At 33.0% G+C, this 22,765-nt stretch overlaps 4 protein-coding genes across 7 annotated transcripts; 3 read left to right on the top strand and 1 right to left on the bottom strand.

Annotated features, from left to right (window-relative positions):
* Nucleotides 1–40: 40 nt before the first annotated feature.
* Nucleotides 41–9,742, top strand: LOC140669897 (uncharacterized). Of its 2 annotated transcripts, XM_072900096.1 has the most exons (16): nt 41–405; nt 886–1,160; nt 1,238–1,325; nt 1,431–1,579; nt 1,721–1,969; nt 2,109–2,133; nt 3,252–3,411; nt 4,515–4,555; nt 4,694–4,962; nt 5,231–5,390; nt 5,517–5,767; nt 5,849–6,351; nt 6,478–6,651; nt 6,737–6,873; nt 8,226–8,382; nt 8,505–9,742. In XM_072900096.1, exons 2-16 carry the CDS (start codon nt 1,146–1,148, stop codon nt 8,665–8,667), a joined length of 2,541 nt encoding a protein of 846 aa, XP_072756197.1. In that variant the 5' UTR covers nt 41–405; nt 886–1,145; the 3' UTR covers nt 8,668–9,742. The 2 variants fall into 2 exon arrangements, with proteins under 2 accessions (XP_072756197.1, XP_072756196.1); XM_072900095.1 differs by lacking the exon at nt 886–1,160.
* A 470-nt stretch (nt 9,743–10,212) lies between these two features.
* On the top strand, nt 10,213–17,563 carry LOC140669898 (proclotting enzyme). Of its 3 annotated transcripts, none has more exons than XM_072900097.1 (8): nt 10,213–10,342; nt 14,199–14,273; nt 14,680–14,985; nt 15,176–15,548; nt 15,682–15,911; nt 16,093–16,285; nt 16,470–16,747; nt 17,119–17,563. In XM_072900097.1, exons 1-8 carry the CDS (start codon nt 10,318–10,320, stop codon nt 17,412–17,414), a joined length of 1,776 nt encoding a protein of 591 aa, XP_072756198.1. In that variant the 5' UTR covers nt 10,213–10,317; the 3' UTR covers nt 17,415–17,563. The 3 variants fall into 3 exon arrangements, with proteins under 3 accessions (XP_072756198.1, XP_072756200.1, XP_072756199.1); XM_072900099.1 differs by lacking the exon at nt 10,213–10,342 and adding an exon at nt 11,948–12,951; XM_072900098.1 differs by lacking the exon at nt 10,213–10,342 and adding an exon at nt 14,106–14,130.
* Nucleotides 17,564–17,664: 101 nt separating this feature from the next.
* Nucleotides 17,665–22,684, bottom strand: LOC140669899 (coiled-coil domain-containing protein 149). Its single transcript, XM_072900100.1, has 9 exons — nt 22,367–22,684; nt 22,120–22,289; nt 21,791–22,034; nt 21,514–21,680; nt 21,334–21,406; nt 21,168–21,252; nt 20,931–21,075; nt 20,760–20,857; nt 17,665–20,689 (listed from the first exon to the last, which is right to left on the bottom strand). The coding sequence occupies exons 1-9, from the start codon at nt 22,424–22,426 to the stop codon at nt 20,460–20,462; spliced, it is 1,272 nt and encodes a 423-aa protein (XP_072756201.1). The 5' UTR covers nt 22,427–22,684; the 3' UTR covers nt 17,665–20,459.
* Nucleotides 18,447–19,812, top strand: LOC140670322 (uncharacterized). The gene is made up of 5 exons (XM_072900881.1): nt 18,447–18,525; nt 18,591–18,682; nt 19,067–19,254; nt 19,356–19,515; nt 19,615–19,812. Exons 1-5 carry the CDS (start codon nt 18,447–18,449, stop codon nt 19,810–19,812), a joined length of 717 nt encoding a protein of 238 aa, XP_072756982.1.
* Nucleotides 22,685–22,765: the final 81 nt, after the last annotated feature.

Raw genomic sequence — 22,765 nt, 5'->3', positions numbered from 1 at the left:
AGCCAGGAGTGATGTTTCCGAACGCAGCCTGTGTCTTCTCGAACGCAGTTCAATGGCAATTCATAATGGCCGTCCTTACTTGATTTCAGTACGGTATGTAATTCGTTCATCGAGAAGATTTGTGGCATCTCGTCATATTTTGAGCTCCTCTTGAACGATCTATACTGCCGACTGGCCACGGTTGTACCATAATCGTTGATTATCAAAATCTGACCACGTATTAATATTCGTTTCTTGTATCATTGTCACACTATCTCCCAAACCATCGTTTTCGCGAGTGCAATGGCCGATATGGAAGGAAAGAAGCTGACCGAGCTCCGAGTTATAGATCTTAAAACCGAGTTGGAACGTCGTGGTCTTGACAAGTCCGGCAACAAAGCAGCGCTTCTCGAGCGACTGTCAAAGGTATAAATAATGCTTCTCGCCTGCCGTTTTTCTAGATCGATTATTCTAAAGTCTACGATTCACCCTTCAAGGGCTTCGCGCCATGTTAATCCTATTGATTTAGCAGCAGGCTTATTACAGACCTGTTTGCATCAATCGAAACCAATGGTCGTCCAGATAATCGTCGAAGGTGTGATTGATTCTTAATTGAATTTATCACGTCTACAACTCGCATACTTTGGTTTATACAATATTTCTCTTTTATTATAGTTATTAAAGCTACTATGCACTAGCATATGATGTAACAAACGTTTCATTGCGCATAATTGATTATTATTGTAATATTCAATCAAATTGTTTATAAGTGTTGAAATAAAATATTTTTCCCTATTATGTGCCAGTGCGTTAGTCAAAAAGCATCGTATTAACATGATTTAAAAGATTTGTTAACAATTATGAATATTATTTAAATGCATGTTAAAATATATATGCTTGTTACAGCTCATAAAATCAGAATAGTTCAATTTGATTAACATGCTGATGAGGAAAAAAAGCAATAGCTAATTTGCTAGTGTTATAAAATACACAATAATTGTTTTAATATTAGCATGCTAATTGTTAGTAAAAAGAGCATTAATTATGTCATACATACAGCTATAGATACAGTTATACATAACGAGAAGATATAAGATCAAAGCAATTGATTGCCATAAACTTTGGCTAAAATTAAATTTTTATGCTTTGATTCATAAATTATTACTATGTATAAATTAAAGGTGAAATAATTATATTTAGGCTATAATTAGGATATAATAATTAGATTTAATTAGTCATATTTAATAATTATATTTAGGCTATATCAGACGATGGAGGAAATCCTGAAGAATATCTCATTGTGCCATCTGGTGGGCCATGTAAAACCATTCCAAGAAAAAATAGTGGTATATACATTTTCATGCATTATAATTTAAAAAATAATTATGTTTATATTTTATAAATGTAAATTATGAAATATTACATTAAGATAAATTATCTTACTATTACAGGAACTTTAAGTCAAGAAGAATCTATTGAATGCTCTGATAATCAGAAAGAAGAAAATATTGATAGACAAGAAAATGTAGAAAAATCCAAGGGAGAAATAAAAGCTATGACAGAAGAAAATGTTGAAAAAGAAGTTTCTTCTAAAAAAGAGGTAATTGACATACTTATTTTTGTTATTGATATTAAATATTTAAATGTTGTTGTTGATATTAAATATTTAAATTAATGAAATCAGAACTTATGCTACAACTGACAATTTACTTTGTATTATATTTTGATTTTTTTCATTTAGGAATTTCAACATGAAGTCAAAAATAACACTAATAAGGAAGAAAATCTTAAACAGGAAACTAAAATTCAAGGAATCAAAGGTACAGCTGAAGGTGTACAGAGTAATGACAAGAATGAATCAGAAAAAAATAATACTGCAAACCAATCCTCGAACGCATCATCTGCCACTGTTGAAGCTAATGGAATTGACAATGAGGACTCCATTAATTTAACTATTGGAGAAGATGAAGAAAATCTCCTTGCTGAGGAGGTAAAGATTAAAGAAGACGACTTTTCTAAACTATGTGTAGTATTCCTTAAAGACGTTTTCAAATCAAAAGTTGTCTTCAAATCATTTCTAATAAAGATTTTTAATAAAAATTTCTAATAAATATTTTTTTTCATTACAGACAGAATCCCACGACAGGCACAAGGGTAAGTTCTTTATTATTTACTATTTCTTAAGTTAGATAGTTCTTAGTAAGACTCCAAAAATATGAAGGGCGATATTTGTATCTGCGGCATTCTTCAAGTAAATTAGCAAAAGCGCCAGCATCAAGAGCAAGCATGTTCAAGTATGAACAGAACAGCGCAACCATCTGGAACAAGGGCAATGTTGGAATCTGCAATAACTTCGTCCTCATCTTATGAGCTTCAATCTTTAAGCCTCGTTCTCATCAACCTTATTTCAACATCTGGATGCAACGTAGCCAACCGTAGCATAATCATCGAAGCGCAAGCCGGTTACTGAAAAGGTGTTTCGACCGGGATGAACGCATGGTGATTGAGGTTTCCAACCGAGATAAAGTGTACATCTCCCGACATCTTCTCAGGCGCTGCTGTTGTCAGCAAAAAAAAAAAATATATCTCATAGTCTTTAAGTTAGTTAACGCTAGAATTTGATATACACAATTACATTAATTATACCTACTACATAGAGCATCGCTGGATCTCTCTTATCATCAAGTCATATGGATACAGGAAGACTTCAAGTGTACATCAGCGAATATATTTCCCGCAGAATATAAATTAACACGACATATCGTTGTCACATGAGAGACCAGTATCATGTGCCTCAACGAGTCGCGTGTAACACATTAAAGCACATTTTTCGCGCGCGAAAATTAGTTAATTCTATTACAGGATTTACTTTTTTAACATAGAGCGATGCAAATTCTTGAAAACGAAAAACATGCTCTCTGCGCCGCTATTTTCTTTTTTCGTAATTCACCGTTTGAAGCCTTTATAAATCAGAGTTTTATGTATATAAAGATACGAAATATTCTTCTGGTAGCTTTGCGCGCGCGCACCGTATATACCAAAGAAAACGGCAAAACGGGTTTAGGTTCTCTGCATTGATCCTATCGAAGATCGGGGGGCTTGTAATATCGTGCAAGCCTTACATCGTTGCTCCCTGTGTGAATTTCTTAGTGACTTGCCCAAAATTCCTGACTGGAAATACAAGCCACTAAAACAGGAGAAATGTTAGGCGGGAGGGAGAAGAGTCTGGGGCTTTGCAGAAAGTGACTATGCTACCTTGGTTGTCCCTGCAGATGGTGGAGAGAAGAAGAAAATAGAAGAGAACAACAAGAAGGGAGACTCTAAAGGCGGCGGTAGAGCGGAAGCTGGTGCCGGCAGCAAGGAAGGGACGACGTCCGGTGCAAACGTTGGGACGAAGAACAAGCAGGACGGTGGAGATGGAGGAAGCAAGAGGTTGGTCTCTCATAGAGCTAAGAAGTACGGTTCGCAGTACTGTGGTACAGCAAACTGGAAATGTCTCACTCACTCACGACTCTGCTAGTGATGTTCTACTGCTGCATAACCGTATCATCGGGACGATCTCTCTAACTCTCTCTCTCTGTACCGTGTTGGGACAAAATGTGGATTTCCAAGATGAGATCACTCACGTCATACATGCAAGATACCTTTATTCCCTTTTCTTAAATTGAGAATCTTGGAAGTTACTCTTCCAATCTCGTGTGCTCTAGGCTGTAATTCTTAACTCTGGCAAATATGTTAAGTAGTCGAAAACTTGGCTAGCAAACTTAAGCAAGTCTCACAAATATCACATGTTGCATTTCTCTTCGTATATCTAGTAAAGGTGATTACATATACTCTACGACATAATAAAAAAAAAAAAAAAAAAAAAAAAAAAAAAAAATCGGATGGGTTCCTGTGTGTTGTGTTCCTTACAGGACATTTGTTTCATTGAAAGACGACTATTTCATCGTACGTCGTTGTGCATACAAAGGACATTAATATCTTATGCTAAAAATTACATTTGGCAAAGCTTAAATCCTCGTACTATCAAGAAGCGATTTTATTGCTTATTGAGGAAAAACTACTACCCTAATAATAATAATAAAAATAAAAAAAATAAAAAAAAAAAAAAACGCGTAAGCGTTTTTAAAAAGTTATCCCGACAAGAAGTAACCTCAGTCGGAAGAACCATGTAGCTGAGTTCCCTTTTGTGGATACTTAGAGCTGATAAGTGTTGCCGCATGGATACAATTTCCTTATATACGAGTGACGAACATGGATGAACTGAGAATACAGACAGTGAATACATATTTAATAATCTAAATAGAACTGATAATAATAATGGTGTACGAGTGAATTCTAAAGAAAAAAAATTTAGGTCATATCGCCTAAAAATATATAAGTTGCTAGCCAAATTTTTTTTGTTCTTAACATAGTTACAGAGATACTTATTAAGCCTCGCAGATTGTATAGTCCTAATTAATTTGTTATTTGTGATCGAATATTATAATACAATCAAAAATTTTCTGATGCAATAATGATATTATCTCTTTCAGTGCCGAGTCGAGCAATAAAAACCAGAAGAGAGATGAAAAGGGTAAGCTATACATACGTTTATTTATTTTTTTAATATGCATTATTATTTTAGATCTGTAATTTTTAACAAATATAATGATTAGGTTCTATGGAATTTTATAAATGTATCTTGTATAACTATACATAATATGCTTTGCAGATAAAAAGATATCTCAAGTCAGTCCAACCAGTGCGAGCAGTCGCAATCTATGGGTTTCTGGTTTGTCTTCCAGTACTCGTGCAACTGATTTGAAGCAGATCTTTTCCAAATATGGCAAAGTTATAGGCGCGAAAGTAGTTACCAATGCAAGAACTCCTGGGGCAAGATGTTATGGTTACGTTACGATGTCATCAAGCGAAGATGCAGCAAAATGTATACAACACTTACACAGAACTGAGCTTCATGGACGCGTTATATCTGTCGAAAAGGTATGGTTTTGATTTTCTAATAGTACAAAGGTTATTCTTATTAGAAATATAGATCAATTATTTATTCGTCTCTCTAAAAATTACATGTCTTTTTTTAGATTAAAAAAACTATGTGACTTGTAATAAACTCAAATCCGTTCATGGCCATACACACACACACACACACACACACACATATATATATATTTTCATGTATTATGATAGAAAATTTTAACTTTATCTCTAACAACTTGTAAACAAACTTATTTTTATTATAAATTGTTATTAGGCTAAAGGTGACACGCAGCAAAGTCATGTACGTAAACGAGATACTGTTAACGGTAAATCAGAAAAGAAAGACGAAAAAGAAAAACCAAAGGATCATGATGCAAATGAAAGAAAAGAAAAGGAAATGAAGAAAGAGATTGAAGAGAAAGGATCAGATACTGGTAAATATTATCTATTGACGTTAATAATAAAAAATGGAGTAACAAGCAAATTATATTTTTTGTATAAAATTTTATCTCAACTTTTAATAATGTTATAAATATCCTATAATTATTACATTTGTTTAGCAAAAAAAACTGATGACAAAAACGAAAGTCCTGAATCTAAGAAGATAGAGATACAAGATAAGAAGGAAGATCCGTCTAAAGAATCCGATTCTCGATCGACGAAATCCACGAGTAAAAAACCAGAGAGCGAGAGGGGAAGACGAGAAGAAAAACGGATTCGTACCTGGGACAGAGATCACCGCAGTCACAGTCGATCTAGGAGCCGCGAAAGACGGAGACGCGATGACGTTCTCACATTTGCAAAGATAAGAGTAAATATCTTCATTGGAGATAAAATTCTCGTCAGTAGAGCAAGAAAAAAATATAAAAGGCAAAAAATCTGAAATTTTTAGGAAGAACGTGAGCGGCAAAGATTTCGTGAAAGAGAACGGATTCTGAGGGAAGAAGAACGACGAAGGAGAGAAGACATGGAGCGTCAACGAGAGATAGAACGTAGGCAGCGAGAAGAAGCCGCGCGCTTGGAGAGAGAACGAGAGAAATTGAGACGTGAAAGGGAACGAATCGAACAGGAAAAGGCCGAATTGCTGCGACTCGAGCGTGAACGGCAGAAGCTTGAAAGAGAGAAACTTGAGCGCGAGAGAATGGAATTAAAAAGGCAGCAGATGCGTTTGGAGGAGAGCAGACGTGCGCCACCGCCGCCTTCCCTAAAGAGATCATCTACCGACAGAAGAGATCCACGGGATTTGTACGTGGAACCTGATAGGAAACGAATGAATACGGAACACAGCCGTAGACATAGCCCGGACAGAGTAGCCGACAGACGAAACGATATGCTAGATCGAGTGTCAGATAGACGATTGGATCCTTCGCCACCTTCTCGATATGAGTCTAGCAGGTAAATTTTTTCTCGCTTTTTTTATTATTTGATTATTATTAAAAGTACATTCGAGAAAGAATTTTTTAAAATATATATATTTTTTTAATATGCAATAATGTGCGAATAATACGAAATTTGTTTCAGATCTGCTCAAGATTTGGGATTAAAGAAGGAATTTAAGCGAAGTAGCGATTTCTCCTCAAGGAGCAGTCGACCGGACAGCTTTTCCGACGTATCTCGTGGAAGAGAAGTCATTGTACGTCGAGAAAGTCTGTCCACTACATCCTCGACCATAGATCCTCGACAAGTCAAGGAAAGGTACGTGTCATATTATTATATATAATGATCGATTCGATTGAACCTCTTATCAGATTAATAGAGTTCTTTGTTTTGAACTTTACAGATATGATCGTCCAAGTACTACGTCTTATACTCGCGAACGTGAAGTACGACGATCCGACCCCGAGACGCATCGAACCTCCAGGGACAGTCATACGCGATACAGCGATAGTTTCAAACCACCAGGATCCAACACGCCACGTAAGTGTGATAAACTACATACTTATGAAAGGTGGTGTGTTAACACGTGATACTAGAGACTTTATCACAAAACTGTTAGTTTTATAATTACATCCTGCTATGAAATTTCTTTGTTTTATAATAATATCTTTTTTAGCATTGAATCATTCCTAGATTATGTTCTAAAATTATTTAAATTAGATTACATTCTTTTATAGATTATTATTTTCTTTTATACACAGGATATTAAACAACATCTTAAGTAAAAAGTATAATAGAACAATTTTCATATAAAAAATATCTCCAGCAGACGAGAAATACATGTGATTTAATGCTATAAGATAAGTTTAAATTTATTTTAATATATATATCTATTTATATGTAGCTCTGATTTGAAAGCCTTGGATAATACATAATACAAGTAATAATAATTGCAAATAAGGAGATTATTATAGTGCTAGACCACATTTTAATTTATAGAACAATAGGCATAACACGTAATAATTTTAAAATTAATAAAGTTTTAAAAATCTATAAACATCTATAAAAATCTGTCTAATTTTATATCAAACATTATATAATAAGAAAATTAATTTATGATAAAATTAGATCAACATATAACAATAATTTTTTTTCTTTACAATTGTTTTGTGTTTTTTTCTGCGTAAACAATTTTTATAAAATTTTTATTATAAAACAGTAACATCTCTTATCAGATACTTAAAAATATATACAAAGATATCTCATGTATAAAAAAAAATAGAAGAAATATACAAATCATAGTTGCAAGTGCCAAACGTGCGTGTGCATTTAAAAAAAAAGAAAAGATAAAATATATATACATAATGATGTTTTTTGTAGAAAAATTTATTATCAGTTTAAATCCCATTGTATTCTCTTTTACAAATGTGTATGCTTCGTATAATAAAAATTTATACGATTTCTTAATTTTGGCTGATTTTCATTGTAGTTAGTTGAACCTGCTATCAGAGTCTTATGATTTAAAAAAAAGGTATGAAAATACCATTATACGAAAAATTTTTTAGCCTTATAAATGTTACATGATACTTGACATGAGTATCAAATGTGCTTTCGATATCGGTATATAACAATTTTTATTATAAAAGCATACTAAATAATTTAAAAGACAATATTATTATAATGGTGAAGTCATTCTGAGATTTGATTGAAGACATTTGCAAGAGAGACTAGCTTCATGATCATCTTAATCTTCCTTGAGAAACATTAATAATTTTTATCTTGTGCAAAGGAGAAATACATTATATAGTTATAATAAATTAATAAAAAGAATGTTTATGTGTGTGTATCTTCAGTCATCTTAGTATTTATGCTATTGTTATATCTCAATGTAGGTGAAAGTCGTTATGTAGAAAGCAATCGTACACCGAGTGGATGGCATTCGGGACCTACATCTTCAAAGTCGTTTAACTCCGTGACAAGTAGCGGGTCTCGCGATCCTCGAAGCGAGCCTTCTAGCTGGAGTTCTAGGTCGTCCGACAGTGTCAATAGGTATTTTATTCTGAAATATATAATTTTCAACATTACGAGCGTCGTTTTCTTTATTCAATACGATCGCTCAATAAACAGATAATTAACATGACAATTAAAATACGAATATGCACTTATTGCAGATGGAGCAATTCGAGTAGCATGGGAAATACGTTACGACATCCAATTCCACCGACGTATCAGAGCGGACCGATGCAATCCATGGGACTGACCGCACCAGGAACGGCGCCATCGTACGAACGGTTTGATGCGTATAAATCGTCCATGCCTATGAGAAAATATTGATTATCCAGCTGTGCGAATTTTCGCGTACATCTCATTCGAGTAATATCAGGACGTTTACGAGAGATTCGTAGGAACGTTCTTTAACAAGATTACACTTTTAATGTGCACGTTGTTCAATGTGCAAATTTATGTAATCGCGTTCATTCAATTACAATAGATTTTAAATTATCACTGTTGTGCGAGTTCTGTGCAGTCTTGAAAGTATCCGAATTTTTCAATTATTGAAAGATTTTTAGTACAAAAATCGCGTCGATATTATAAGATGCTCGGTTTATATAAAATAGTTATATGTACATTCTATCGATATTTTTTATCGTAATACGCGAAATGTTTGAATTTTTACAAAATCCACATTTTGCGCACATAATAATGTCAAAGAAGAAAATTTATTTCATAACCTGCGATTACGCGCGCCTCTTGTCATCGTTTCTCTTCTGTATGTGTCCATATGGTGTGCACGAAACATTTCTAACTACGAACCATTTCTAACAGACTTTTGTACATGTGTTAATAGGTTCCATTGTCCTCGCAAAGCGAAACGCGATATATTTCCTCCTATCAGTTTGTAAATGATTATTTGATTTATGAATATTGATCACCTTGGTCAGCTATTGTCACTCGAAGAGGGATCGATTTTAATGAGAGAGACGTTAAGGCTATAAGTGAATCTGTTTATCTTAAACAAGTTCGTCCTAATAGAATATAAAATGAATGAGTAGTATACCAGAGGAGCGAGATCTATCGCATGATTATATTAAGAAAAACGTATTCTCTCTCTTTCAGAATATATTGGTGATCTGTATATTAAATTTCATCGCAGAGGATAAATTATATATGTTAAATAATATGATATATATAGCAACGCTTATACTTTATACAACAGAACACACGAACTCGATGTAGTAAAAACTATCACGACGTAAATAAATTTAGGTAATGCTATAAACTCGCATACGCTCGGTTCACGTTTTCTCTCTTTCAGCCTAAAAAGAAAAAAAGAGACTTTGCCATCCTGAAAATTCGCAAGAAAGCTTTCCGACAATTGTTTATCTCTACAGCGGAATTGAAGAAATAACGATTACATCCGGTGCACACACCTGTTGAAGACTCGAAACATTCCTACATGACGAATCGTCATCGAAAGACGGAGCTACGAGTAGTAGAGGGAGCACCACTTTCCCTTGAAGACGACGTTTCGGAGAAAGAAGGAGAAAGAACGGGAGAGAGTGAGCGCGCGAGCAAGCCGATCGGTCGCGGTCCACCGTCGAGAGTAAAGTGTGTCGAGGTCTTTTCACGGACAGTTCGTTGTAGCTGTGAGTCTGTCCCGTGCAACCGCGTGCACGTTTCCTTCTATCCCGCGATCATTTCTCTTTTTTATTTCTCTCTTTCTTCTCTCTTCCCCGCGTCGGTGTCGTATCCTCTTCCGTGTCTCCCCGCCGATTGTCACTCTCATTCTCTGTCTCTCTCTCTTTCTTCCGCCACTCTTGACGCACCATGCATAACTCGCCGGCGCTCTGGAGCTGATCACACGAAACGACATTCTTAGTTAAAATAGTTCGGCGTCGCGTCTCTTGTACCCCGGGTATCGTACCAGCCGCGTTGCACAAACACTGGGGATGTCCGCGGGATAAGGTTTTCTACTTTTTTCTAATGGAAATGTCGCCAGCGGTCCTGAGTAAGTGAAAGCCTCTTTGCATTTGTAAATATATCGAAAGATTATCGAAATTATATACAGAAAGATGCGGAAGGCAATGTTTTAATGTCGATAACACGCTACGTACTTGATGACAACTGTCTAGTTGTCCTCGGTGAATTAGTAATTGATGATAGAGTGTCACGCGGATATTATTGATATGCACGAGCGTGACTGGTAGATCAGATTAGTTTTCAAAAGTGAAAACTGTGTTGAATTGTGTGAAACTGGTATGTTAGTGCGCCGACGAAGGCTGTGAAGTAAGAAAGCGATCCACATTTACAAGTTTTTTTTTTTTTTTTTAAATAATATCTTTAGGATCGCTTTCTTTAAATATTCTAAATTTTAATTCCCTTATTTTTAATCTAAGAATCTAAGAGACATGCGAAAATTCACGTGAATCTGAAAGAATTATGTGTAATGTAATGTAATAAACATAATAATATGTTAAAATAAGATTATAATATAAGATCATAAAACATAATTAAAAAAATTTTTTTGACATAAAACCAAATTAAATGAGAAAAAGAGAGAAAACAAAATTTTAAAATATTTAGAAATATTTTTTAAGACTAATTCTCTTAGAATTTCTTTTATATATTGACTTGCGTGTGTAGATTTATTTTAACTTGTGAGCGCATTTAGCTTGAAGATGACCTCAATTATATGTTTATAAATTTCTTATACAGATTCTCACTTTCTCATATTAGTTTACCACGAACTGTCTAATAAATACGGAATTTAGTAACCTACTGACAAAGCAAAACTTTACTTTTTAGTTTTTTATTTTGTTATACATACAAGATCGTAATCGCGACGATTGTGCGCCGATAGTGTCCAAGCATTGTAACTCACAATATCTTGCATATTAATTATCATTTAAATCACATTATTGCTTTTTCCTAATTTCAACATATAAAATTCATAAACTATTTTTTTATCTAAATTTCGAATAATCATGTGTGTACTTCTTACTTCTCATTAATTTATAATGTAGTTTATATATTTAAAGATTTAACGGAATCTATACATTGTTTTTTTAATTGTTAAATTGATTAATTCTAATTTTGCTTTCTTCTCTTTCTTCCTCTCTCTCGCTTTCTGAGAAAAGAGTAATAAAAATCTGTGTTAAAGTTTTCATAAAATTTACATAAATAAGTTTTATGATATAATGTAATTCTATAATTTAAATAAATCTTCAACTAAGATCGCAAAGAACTAAAATAAATATATATTATATGTAGTTTAAAATAGTGTTATTTTATTGTGTAAAAAAATTTAATTCTTTTTCGCGTTTATATTTGTATATATATACATGTGTGTGTGCGTGTGTGTGTGTGTATAATGTCTGCATATATAATGTAACATTTCTAGAACGAAAAAATCCGCTTGTTTGTTTCTGAAAGTAAGTAGATTGCCTCAATTCAAGTGTCATAAAACGTTACATTGAAATTTCGAGAGGTTTTATTTACAGATTTAAACGCTATAAAACGATGAATATTTGGCCATGTTCTCCTTTTTTCTTCTCCATCAACGTGTAATGTCGTAAATAAAGTAAACGGATAACACAGGTATCATGCACGCACGGCGCCCACATGTATCTGGGTTATTGCGTGGGTATATACTATGTGTATTCACATAATACACATACATATATACATACGCACTGTATGACACAAAGAGATTGAAACTTAGAAAAGATACGCGCCTTTCCTCGTCACGAACTCTCAAATGAAATGTGTCTAGAAGCGACAGAATAACACCTTCATATAATAATAATAATTAACGTAGCGTGTCGTAAATCTATTTATAAAACGTTTCATAGAATCTTTGGGTTTTTTAAATAAGAATAATTATTCTTTAGTGAAAACATCAAGGCATATGATTATTGATAGCATATTTTAATACTAATTTTTAATTATTATGTATCTCTTTGTAAAAATTAAACTTTTTTTCAAAGTAAAAATAGAACTAAAATTTTAAAAATAAATATAATTTTATCACTTGCCAGACCGTTTTATTATGTCGCTGTTTTTATCAAAGTTTTATGTTTCACATTTCATTAACAATATTAAACAATTTTATAACATAAAATTAATTAAGATTAATATTGTTTAATCTACTGTTTAGTCATAATAGCGATATAATTATAATGTAAAATTGTGTGTAATGTAATCGACCGTAAGAGATACAATGCAATTATATGTTTGACGTTATTCAACCCGCATGCTCTACGAGAGTTATTTGGATAATTTCGATACACACGTGTTATCAGAGGAGACCTTGTAACGCTTGTGAAGCTGGGTTTCCCCCGATCATCGCGCAACGTAAATTATCCCAGAAATGTGCTCTTACTATCCCCGTTCCTTCGAAGAATAAATTTGTCTCCTTGACGTATCACGACATGAATCAGTGAACGGAAGAAGAAAGGCACACTTTCACGCCGGGCAACTTTCACCATCGATGAGAAGAATCCGACCAGCATTCGTAATCAGTTTCAGAAGGGTTTTACTTCCAGGCGATTGGGACATTTCGTAATTTTCTAATTACACATTTTAGATCTCCCGATCCCGGACCTCGAGAGTCGAAGCGTATGCATATGATTTTTTAAAAATGCGATGATCCGTATCTTAAAGAAAATCATTTCTCTCTTGTAACTGGGTCACGCATAATTGTTTCCTCAAAACTGACTGTATTTCTTTTTAGAGACTTCTATATAATCAGCCATTGTCTCGTTTTCCTTTTTTTTTTTTTTTTTTTTTTTTTTTTTAGCAAGAATAGATCCGACCTTTATTTTCGCGGAATTAATTAAAAGCAAATGAAAATTATCACTATATCTACGTCGATCAAAACTAATCGAGTTTCAAAAACCGGAACAAGGTAAATTAGTATCTTTTTTCGTAGTTCCGGGAGATTTGACGATGTTTTAACGCTCGATTTAATTTCACCTAATTAATGAGAGAACGGCTGGTGTGAAACAAGGTCGAAATGAAACGCATTGCGAATCGGTATCCCATTCTAAGATAATCTCTAATCAAAATATCTTGATACATAATTACGGCGTTAATTAGAAACACCTGCAAAGATTGGTATTCTCGCTGTCGGCAAAATTTTCTCCCGTCCGCATTAATCATATTTCTTTAATCGCGCGTTTAATGCGATGCCTCTTGTAATAAGCGCGATCACATTTACAGTCAAATGTTGCATATTTTTATAAATATTTCTCTTTCTTCATTTTAGAAAGTTTTTCCTCCGCGCGCGTCCAGATTCATCCTTTCTCACGTTTACTCCGAAAGACATTTCTATTTGAAATTTCGATAAATTCCAAGAAGATCAGAAAGTGGATGTGCGTTTTCTCGTTACATAACACGAGACGCGCTCGTTTATTATGAACGACATGGTTTAAACGGTATTCCCGCGATGACAGATGATTACGAATGACTTCGTAATCTCCTCATGAATAAACATAGAGATCATTTTTGCGAGTCCGCAGTATCGGAGGTCTGAATTCGTATATCAATTTCAATAAAGTATTCAAACCCGATAGACACGAAAAAAAAAGAAAATAATTATTTAAAAAATTATTTAAAAATTAAAGTTACTTTTATATATCTAAACATTTTTATATCAAACTAAACTCTTCTTAAATAATTTAAAATTGATGATAATAGTAAACAAATAAAATGATGAATTATCCAAAATAATTCAAATAAAAGAGACGATCGATTTATACGAAAACTTAATATTTTACAACGAGATTATGTATTTGCGTAAGATTATATAAGATTATATAAGATGCTTATAATTAATGTTTTAATAAGATGTATTTGTGTTTTAGGCCTTTGCATGTTATGCAGTTTATTTGTCGGCTCTATCTCGTACACTGAAGAAATCGTGCGTTACCATTCTTACCGTAAGTAATTTTCATCCTAATAAAAGCACATTAGTGTAACATTGTTCGCAATACGATTGTCTCGACGGATTGTGTTCATCATCAGTTATTTAAATTCATCTACCGCGTCTAGAGACTTATGTGAATGAAAGTGTAACACGAATGAGATTGTGATTTATCGGAATAATCGCGATTCATGCCAAGTGATACACTTGCAATTCTACGAGGAATATGATTATGCAATCTTACGAGATTTTTGCACATAAATATTTTGCTCGCGATAATGACAACTGAACGATCAAGAATTGAATAAAGCGATTTCGCTTCGCGTTGCGCTCTTGCCGCTTACTTTTTATTTCTATATTACGTTTATTATTATAATGATCCTACTCGCTTTTCATTCATATGAGGCAATGTCGCAATGCAGCGTATGAATACAGAAACTCGTACGTCTCGCCAACGAGAGGATGGTCGCACTCCTGGGACCGAATCGGACCGAGCAGATCGGACAAACCGATATATCGAAGGGACACGCGAGTACGCCCCTACACCACGCAGCTGGTAAAGGTCGAGCAAGAGCAGAGAGATCCTTTGGTGACCATCAGCGAGACCCTGGGTGCCTTAAACACTGTAGGCAACTACATCGTCAATATGACGAGGGGCGGCGAGATCTTGAATTATCCGCCAAAGGAACTGCCCTCAGCATTGTACACCATCTCCAAGAATATCCTGGGTAATATAAAAAGAAATCAATATACAGAAAATTATACAGAGTATTATTATTTATTTTCAATATTTTCTATATTGAAGAATTAATATAGAAAATAAAATAAATAACGCGTGAGAATAATGGATGGCTAATTACTAATTATATGTATAAAGAATAATGTAAAAATTCTTGAAATTTACTCTTTTTTTTTCAGGCCGCAACGTAACAGATAGCATCGCACCTTTGGTGCGTGGAGTAGCATTGCCACTCAGACAAACGATCGCGTCCTCCACACAGGAACCGCCAGTCCAAGAGCAACAGCAGCAGCAACAACAACAGCAGCAGCAACAACAACAGCAGCAGCAACAACAACAGCAGCAAACTGCGGAAAAATTGTCGAATAGAGACAAGGAATCTTCACCTGTGTGCACGACGGCCGAGGGTGCATCGGGAAAGTGCCAGGACCTCAGCAATTGCCCGCAATTGTTACTCGATCTTAGTAAGCTGAGGCAATCGTTGTGCTTTAAGAGCCTGTTCGTGCCAGGAGTTTGTTGTCCATCAGATAAAGCTGACAATCCTTCTGTCATGTAAGTGGAATATTTTTTATTTTTTGTGAATGATCATTCATCTCACATATATTTTATAAGGAAATGTTTCGAAATATTAAAATATCTCATTTATTGTCTTGAAAAGATCAATTTAAATAAATAAATATTGCAGCAATAATGGAGATACGATCTCTGGAATTAACAGCGATGTACATTTCCCACGACCACCGATTCGACCCACAAAACCTGTCAGACCACGTCCGATACCGTTGTATCCGGTAACATCTTCATCGACTACAAGACCTATAACGCATATCGTTTCATCTCCAAACTTATTGAACAATAATACGAATGGCTTTGAGATCGGAACGGTTGACAACAATTTTATTCAAGACAACGATGGTATTTCAGTATTTTCTTATAACACATGAAAAATAGTTGCAGATTCTAATGAAAGAAAATTTTGTCAAATGATTTCTTTCACGATGTCATCATTCGCATCCTTTGTCAATAAATAGCTAGAGTTTAGAAAAAAAAATTGTGTTTCGAAGATAAGAGTATAAAGAGTATTCTATCTGTTTAGAATGCGGAATAATAAGTTCAGGCAAATACCGTGTAGTCGGAGGCGACGATACGTTGCCTGGTCGTTGGCCCTGGATGGCGGCGATCTTTCTTCACAGTTCCACAAAAACAGAATTCTGGTGTGGAGGGTCTCTGATAGGACCGTACCACATCCTCACAGCTGCTCATTGCATGCGAGATCAGCAACACCGGCCGTAAGGAACGTTCCAACAACACGTTAATCCACGAACTTTAATCAGAAAGATAAAAATTAAAAAATGTATATATATATGTACACTCTTAGATTTTTTTTACTGCGAATAGCTACAAAGATTCTTGAAATGATTTTTTTTCCTTCTATAATATATGACTTAATATTTCTTAACGTTACAATTACAGCTTCCACACTCGCCAGTTGACTGTACGTCTCGGCGACATCGATCTGGAAAGGGATGACGAACCCTCGTCGCCGCAGACCTACACAGTAAAGAAAATCCATGCGCATCCAAGGTTCACGTATTCCGGATATTACAATGACATTGCCGTCCTTGAGCTTACCACACCTGTAAAAAGGTCACCATACGTAATACCCATTTGCTTGCCGCAGGCGCGATTTCGCGGGAAACAGTTTGCCGGCGCCAGACCAACAGTGGTTGGTTGGGGCGCCACTTATTATGGTAATTAATATCTCTCTCTTCATAATTATATATATTTGACACGATATAATCTAAATTCTCATCTCATGCTAATCCAGGTCGAAACACTGAGTGGATCTTTCACAGTCAAAATATTTAAATTTAAATAAGAATTAAAATAAAAGAAAAATGAAAAATTTATAATATGTATTTGAAACATAAAATAGTCATTTATCTCTTTCAGAATATGCGCCAAAATTAAGTAAAAATAAATAAGAATAAATATACAATCTGTGAAAAGGTATAAAGTTTCTAAATCTGAAGTTTAATAAATTTCTCGCTTTTCCTTCTTTTTTCTTTATACATTTTTCTTGTTAGTCCTAATAAATGCCGTAATGAAAATGGTATAATAGGTGGAAAGGAAAGCACCATTCAACAACAGGCGGTCCTACCAGTGTGGAGAAACGAGGATTGCGACGTGGTTTACAGTCAACCGATCACCAACAATTTTTTATGCGCCGGTTATAGTCAAGGCGGCAAAGACGCGTGTCAAGGTGACTCGGGTGGACCGCTGATGCTGCAACTCGAGGGTCGATGGACGCAGATCGGCATAGTTTCTTTCGGCAATAAATGTGGCGAACCCGGTTATCCTGGTGTGTATACGCGTGTGTCCGAGTACACCGATTGGATTAAAAATTATATGAAGTAATATATACGAAGTCATATAAAGAAGAAGAGGTATTTTAATAAATATATTTTTCTACAAACATCTGAAACATATTAAAATATGTTAGAATATATTTGTTTCTGTAAGATTGCAATTTTTCGAAATCAGAAATTGATTTAGATATTTGGAGTTCTATTATTTATTGTAGGTTTATCGCAAAAAGATATATATATATATATATATATATATATATATATACATATATATATATTTGAAGTTTATCAATTCAATGTTTTATCACAGGATAAATACTGTGGTTTTATTTCAATTGCGTGCTATGTACAATCAAGATGCTTTGACACGTACAGATTTGTAATATATACATAAATGTGCCTTTATGTTTCTTTTCTATAATTTTCAAAAGTCTACAGTAATTTTTGATAACATTAAGCAACTTGAGAATACAAACTTCTATTCAACAGTGATAAAACACTTATGATTTTAGGAAATGTCAAACTGTAACGTATACTTATATATATTATACGTTTATTGTGTCCTCGTTTTTATAGTCTCTCTCTTTTATATATATATATATATATATTACATCTATAAATGTACAGCTCTCCTTCTGCATTCTCTAAATCTACAGAAATACAGAAATATCTATCCTATCTATATTTTTGTGGAAACTTACAAATGTGCTATATGAATATACATATATTCATTGAATAACTTATATAATTAAATTATTATATATTTATATATTTATGTACATAATTTATACATGATTAAAACTCTATACACATAGGAAATGTACTTTTTGAATCCATCCTTTCATTTATCTATAGGTAATAAAAATAAAATAGTGTGTATATGATGTGTGTGTGTGTATATATCCTGAAAAAACATATGAAGGATACAAGAAGCATCCTAATTCGTAATTGCATTTTAACTGTCAAATTAATGTGGCATTAAAATTTCAAAAAATTAAATATTAAATTTTTAGTGTTTTGTACATATCACAGAAAATATTATAAAAGACAAATAAAAATACTGTCACGAGGTCTCATCAAAATGAAAATGAAAAGCGTTTCGGATAATAATCTGGAAAATATCATTAAACAAATGCTTAACGTAGCGCTCAAAGATCCTGGTTAGTTATTATATATTATTGCGTAATACATTATAAATTGCCATTTAACCAATATTATGACTTAGATCAAATAGCAAAATTGCACCAAGCTATCTACGAAGAATGGTACTTTAAGAAAATGATGACATTAGAAGAGACGAGAACTAGAATAGAAAATGTAAAAGATATTCATGAAAAGAATTAGGTTTTCAAAAAGCTATATATGAGAATAAAGTCAAATATAAATAAGAATGATACATTTACAGGAGGTACCATCATGTCCCTCGAGCAATTTAATAAAGAATATATTAAACGAAACCAATTCAATGGATGCTTTAAACGAAATAAAATATTTACCGAAGCAAAATCTGAATATCAGAATTGATTGCAATAAGTTTGATGAACAAGATACATCTATTATATGCAACAAATCGGTTGAAGTAATATTTCTGATTTATTATGTGACAAATTATCCAAATTATTATATTATCTAGCTACATTTAAAAAAAAATAAAATTATTTTTCTTAATAAATAATGAGCCTTTTACATACATATGCACAGACAAATAAAAATGCACATAATGAAAAGCCTTATAAGATTTCTGAAGATCAAGAAGTAATTAGTAATAGCATAATTAGTAATAACATCGCGCCCAGTCCAGAAATAACCGAAATCTGGCATTATTCAATGCAGAGAGAAAAAACTAAGAAGAAGTTGGAAAGCAATATTATTGAGCAACAAAATGAAGGGTTATTATATAATAGAAATTTTTTATCTCTTTTCAGAAAATTACAAACGTTTATAATTTTTTAACATTATAAAAAGAAATTTGTCACTTTCTCCATAACAGAAAATTGACCAAACAAGTGAAAAGAAAATTATCCTTCGAGTCTTGGAAGAAGGGAAAAAACCTGATATATAGAAGATTACTAAAAGAAGCAGAGGAAAAAAAGCAACAAGAGCTGCAGAAAAAACTGAAAGATATCGAATGTAAGAAAGCTTCTCAGGAGGTAAGATAGACTTTCATTTTTATCAGTTAGTTAATTCATGCATCTCTAAAATTTCTCCTATATTTTATAAACTTTTCCAGTAATTTTTTCAATCTTCAGGTATATGCTCAAATAATAAAAGAAAAAGAAGCTCAACAAAGAAGGGAACTAAAACAGTTACAAATGATTCAACAAATGAACATGGAAATTCTACAGCAACAAAACAACGAGAGACGTATTATCAATAACCAAGCGTTTAACGTCTGGAAAAGACGGAAAGATATAAAATTGAAAGAAACGAAGTTAATAACAATGTAAATACAAATATATTACATTTGTACGGAATGTCATCTCTATGTATTTTAGCAGAATGTATATACATATACATATATTCGCATAGGGAAAGTGCATCTCATTATCGATTAAAAAATCGATGAGGCCAACTCTTACAGAACGACCTAGTATACAATTCGACTCGTGGTTAGATCAATTGGAGTGTCTTGCACAAGGGATATTTATGGAAACGTCATCAGTTAATATAATCGTTCTACTGTCAACCTACATATTATGATACTGCAGTTACATGTTATATAAATAATAAGTAAATAATAAGTCAAACCAATTGCTACATTAAACGTAGTACAATAAATTGTCTCGTTCGATGAGGACACCTCTATCAAAATTTTAAGATTACTATATATAACTATAAATTTAACGAAAATATTAAGTAATACTTGACATTATGCAATAAGTTATTAATATAATAAGTTAAAATCTTTATGTGCTGTTCCTAAACAAATACGATTTGTAGAGAGAGACTAGAGAGACTAGATTTTTTCAAAAGATTGATATGCTCCAGTCAAGCTTGTAGCAGCTTCTACTTACAGAAAAACTTTTATAGATACATTTTATTTGCATGAAGAGGCACGTTCACACATTTCTCTGTATATAGAATATTTCTAATTTCATATCTTCTGTTTATCATTATCCTTCAAATTATTTAACGCTTTTTGAACCAATATTCCCAAATTCTTTGGAAGACTCATTTGTATCGACTGCAATTGTTGCATAACTTGACTCTCAGAAGAGCTACACTGTACATTATTCTCGTTTGTTATAATACTGTTTTCCTCAATATTATCTGTATTGCAATTGGTTGTGTGATCTAAATCATTATCTATATCATTATCATTACCTGTAAAGAATATAAATATAATTATAATAATATGTATTATAGAATGTTAAAATTGTATGTTTATACTTACATCTTAAATCAACATTGGCGCTTGTATATCCCTCCAAGAGTTTCATTGTTGGTGATTGCACTGCACTATCCAATTCACAAATTCTCAATGCCAATATTCTACATAAACAAAATATATAAATTAATTTCTATTAGAACCACAAGTTTAAATACAATTAACATGAAAATTTACTTATTCGCTTTCTTCTGGTGTGCCAGAGCCAAAGTTTTGTCATTTAAAGCTTCTAACAAGGCAGTACAGAGACACCGTAAATCAGTAACAGCAGCAGCAGATTTCTGAGGCGGTATATAAGAACTTTCCTGAAGAAGCTGTTCAACTAAAAAAAAAAATAAAAATCTTCATATGCACACATATTTATATACATATATATATATATTCATACATATCTATATACATATATATATTTACCTTGTTTGTGAGTCATTACTGTTCCAGCTGCAGAATTTACACCCAACTTAATATTTCCTTTAGCCCTTTTACTATCTAACATACTCTAGAAAAAATTATACTTAATTTAAAAAATAACTGCATATTAATGTTACACAATAATTTTTTGTTTAAGTTAATCTTATACCTTATACTTTGACAAAGATTGACGTGTAAGTTCCTTCTCTTCAAGCAATTGCTGCAATCTTTCCTGTAGATATCTAAAAAAATGAATAATATAATTAAATATATAATATAACTGAAATTCAGACTTTAAAATTTATCTATCAAATTTATCTTTAGGTTGTAATTATTTAGCATTAATTACCTATTTTCATTGATAAGAGCATCCAGATCAACTGGTTTGGAAGCATTCAAAGCTTTAGATAGCTCATGATTTAAACGATGTGCTTTACACTTAAAGGCATCTCTTTCCATTTCCAACTCATGTTTCTCATCCAATACTATTTGTAAATCTGTTTGTAACTGTGAACACTATAATGGAAACAATGTTATTGAATAGCAAGATATCTTGTGAATATGTTGAAATATAAATCATGACACATAATTAATAATTAATAGATACTTCCTTATATAATGCTTACTTTTAAATTTAACTTTTCTAATTGCTCTATCATTTCCTCCCTTTGATGCATTGCTGGTGCAAGTTGAGCATCTTGTTGTTCAATCGGTATACGACTACTATTTGTACGTAATGCCTTAATATCACCTTCGGCATCTGCTAGCTTTTGCCTTAATGTTTCTACCTGTAATCTGAGGCATTTATTTTGCTCTCGTGCTTCTGTCAATAAATCTAGAGTTCTAAAATCTTCATCTGAATTATAGCATCTGCAAAAGTATTTACTTGCTTAAATTAAGGAGAAACTTGAAACAGAATGTTTAAGTAATACCATCCACTGTTTATATTATTTACCTATTTGATTCTTTGGTTTCACATATCTGCTTCTTCAAAATCAGAAATCTTTCCTGAATTTGTTCTGCCATTAATTTAAACTGATCTCGTTGCATCCTACATTGATCTAACTCCTGACTCAACAGCAGGAGTCCTTCTGATTTCATTTGCATCTTCCTTTTTAATATTGCCTACAAATATATACATGCAGAATGTCATTACGAGATAACCAACCATTTAAAATATTTCGAGCAAATATTTAACCTACTTTGGATTCTATTTCCATATCATTAGCGTTATTTTTTAGAATATTGCCAGATTTTTCCATTGTATCGTTTTTAATTGAGTTATATTACAAGGTACAATAATAAACGTTTTGACCACAACGTTTTGACACATTTGACAACTGTCCAAATATTTTCCTCTTTTTATTAGAGAGTGCTTTCAACTAGAGAAAATGATTTACATTTGAACTTGTCATATAACAATACACACAAATTTAAATATCGATTGAACAGATTAGATCGATCAAATTATTTCGCAAAATGTAAATCTAGATTCTCTCTCTCTCTCTCTCTCTCTCTCTCTCTATTCCACAATATATAGGGCGCGTTCGGGGAGACGCTATTAGCGCTAACAGCATCGTTCTATCTTTGTTCAACTTTTA

The sequence above is a fragment of the Anoplolepis gracilipes genome, chromosome 10 (genome assembly GCF_047496725.1).
Source record: "Anoplolepis gracilipes chromosome 10, ASM4749672v1, whole genome shotgun sequence".
Lineage (NCBI taxonomy): Eukaryota > Metazoa > Arthropoda > Insecta > Hymenoptera > Formicidae > Anoplolepis > Anoplolepis gracilipes.
Note: the sequence above shows the minus strand (reverse complement) of the source record. Positions and strands in the feature narration are given on the sequence as shown.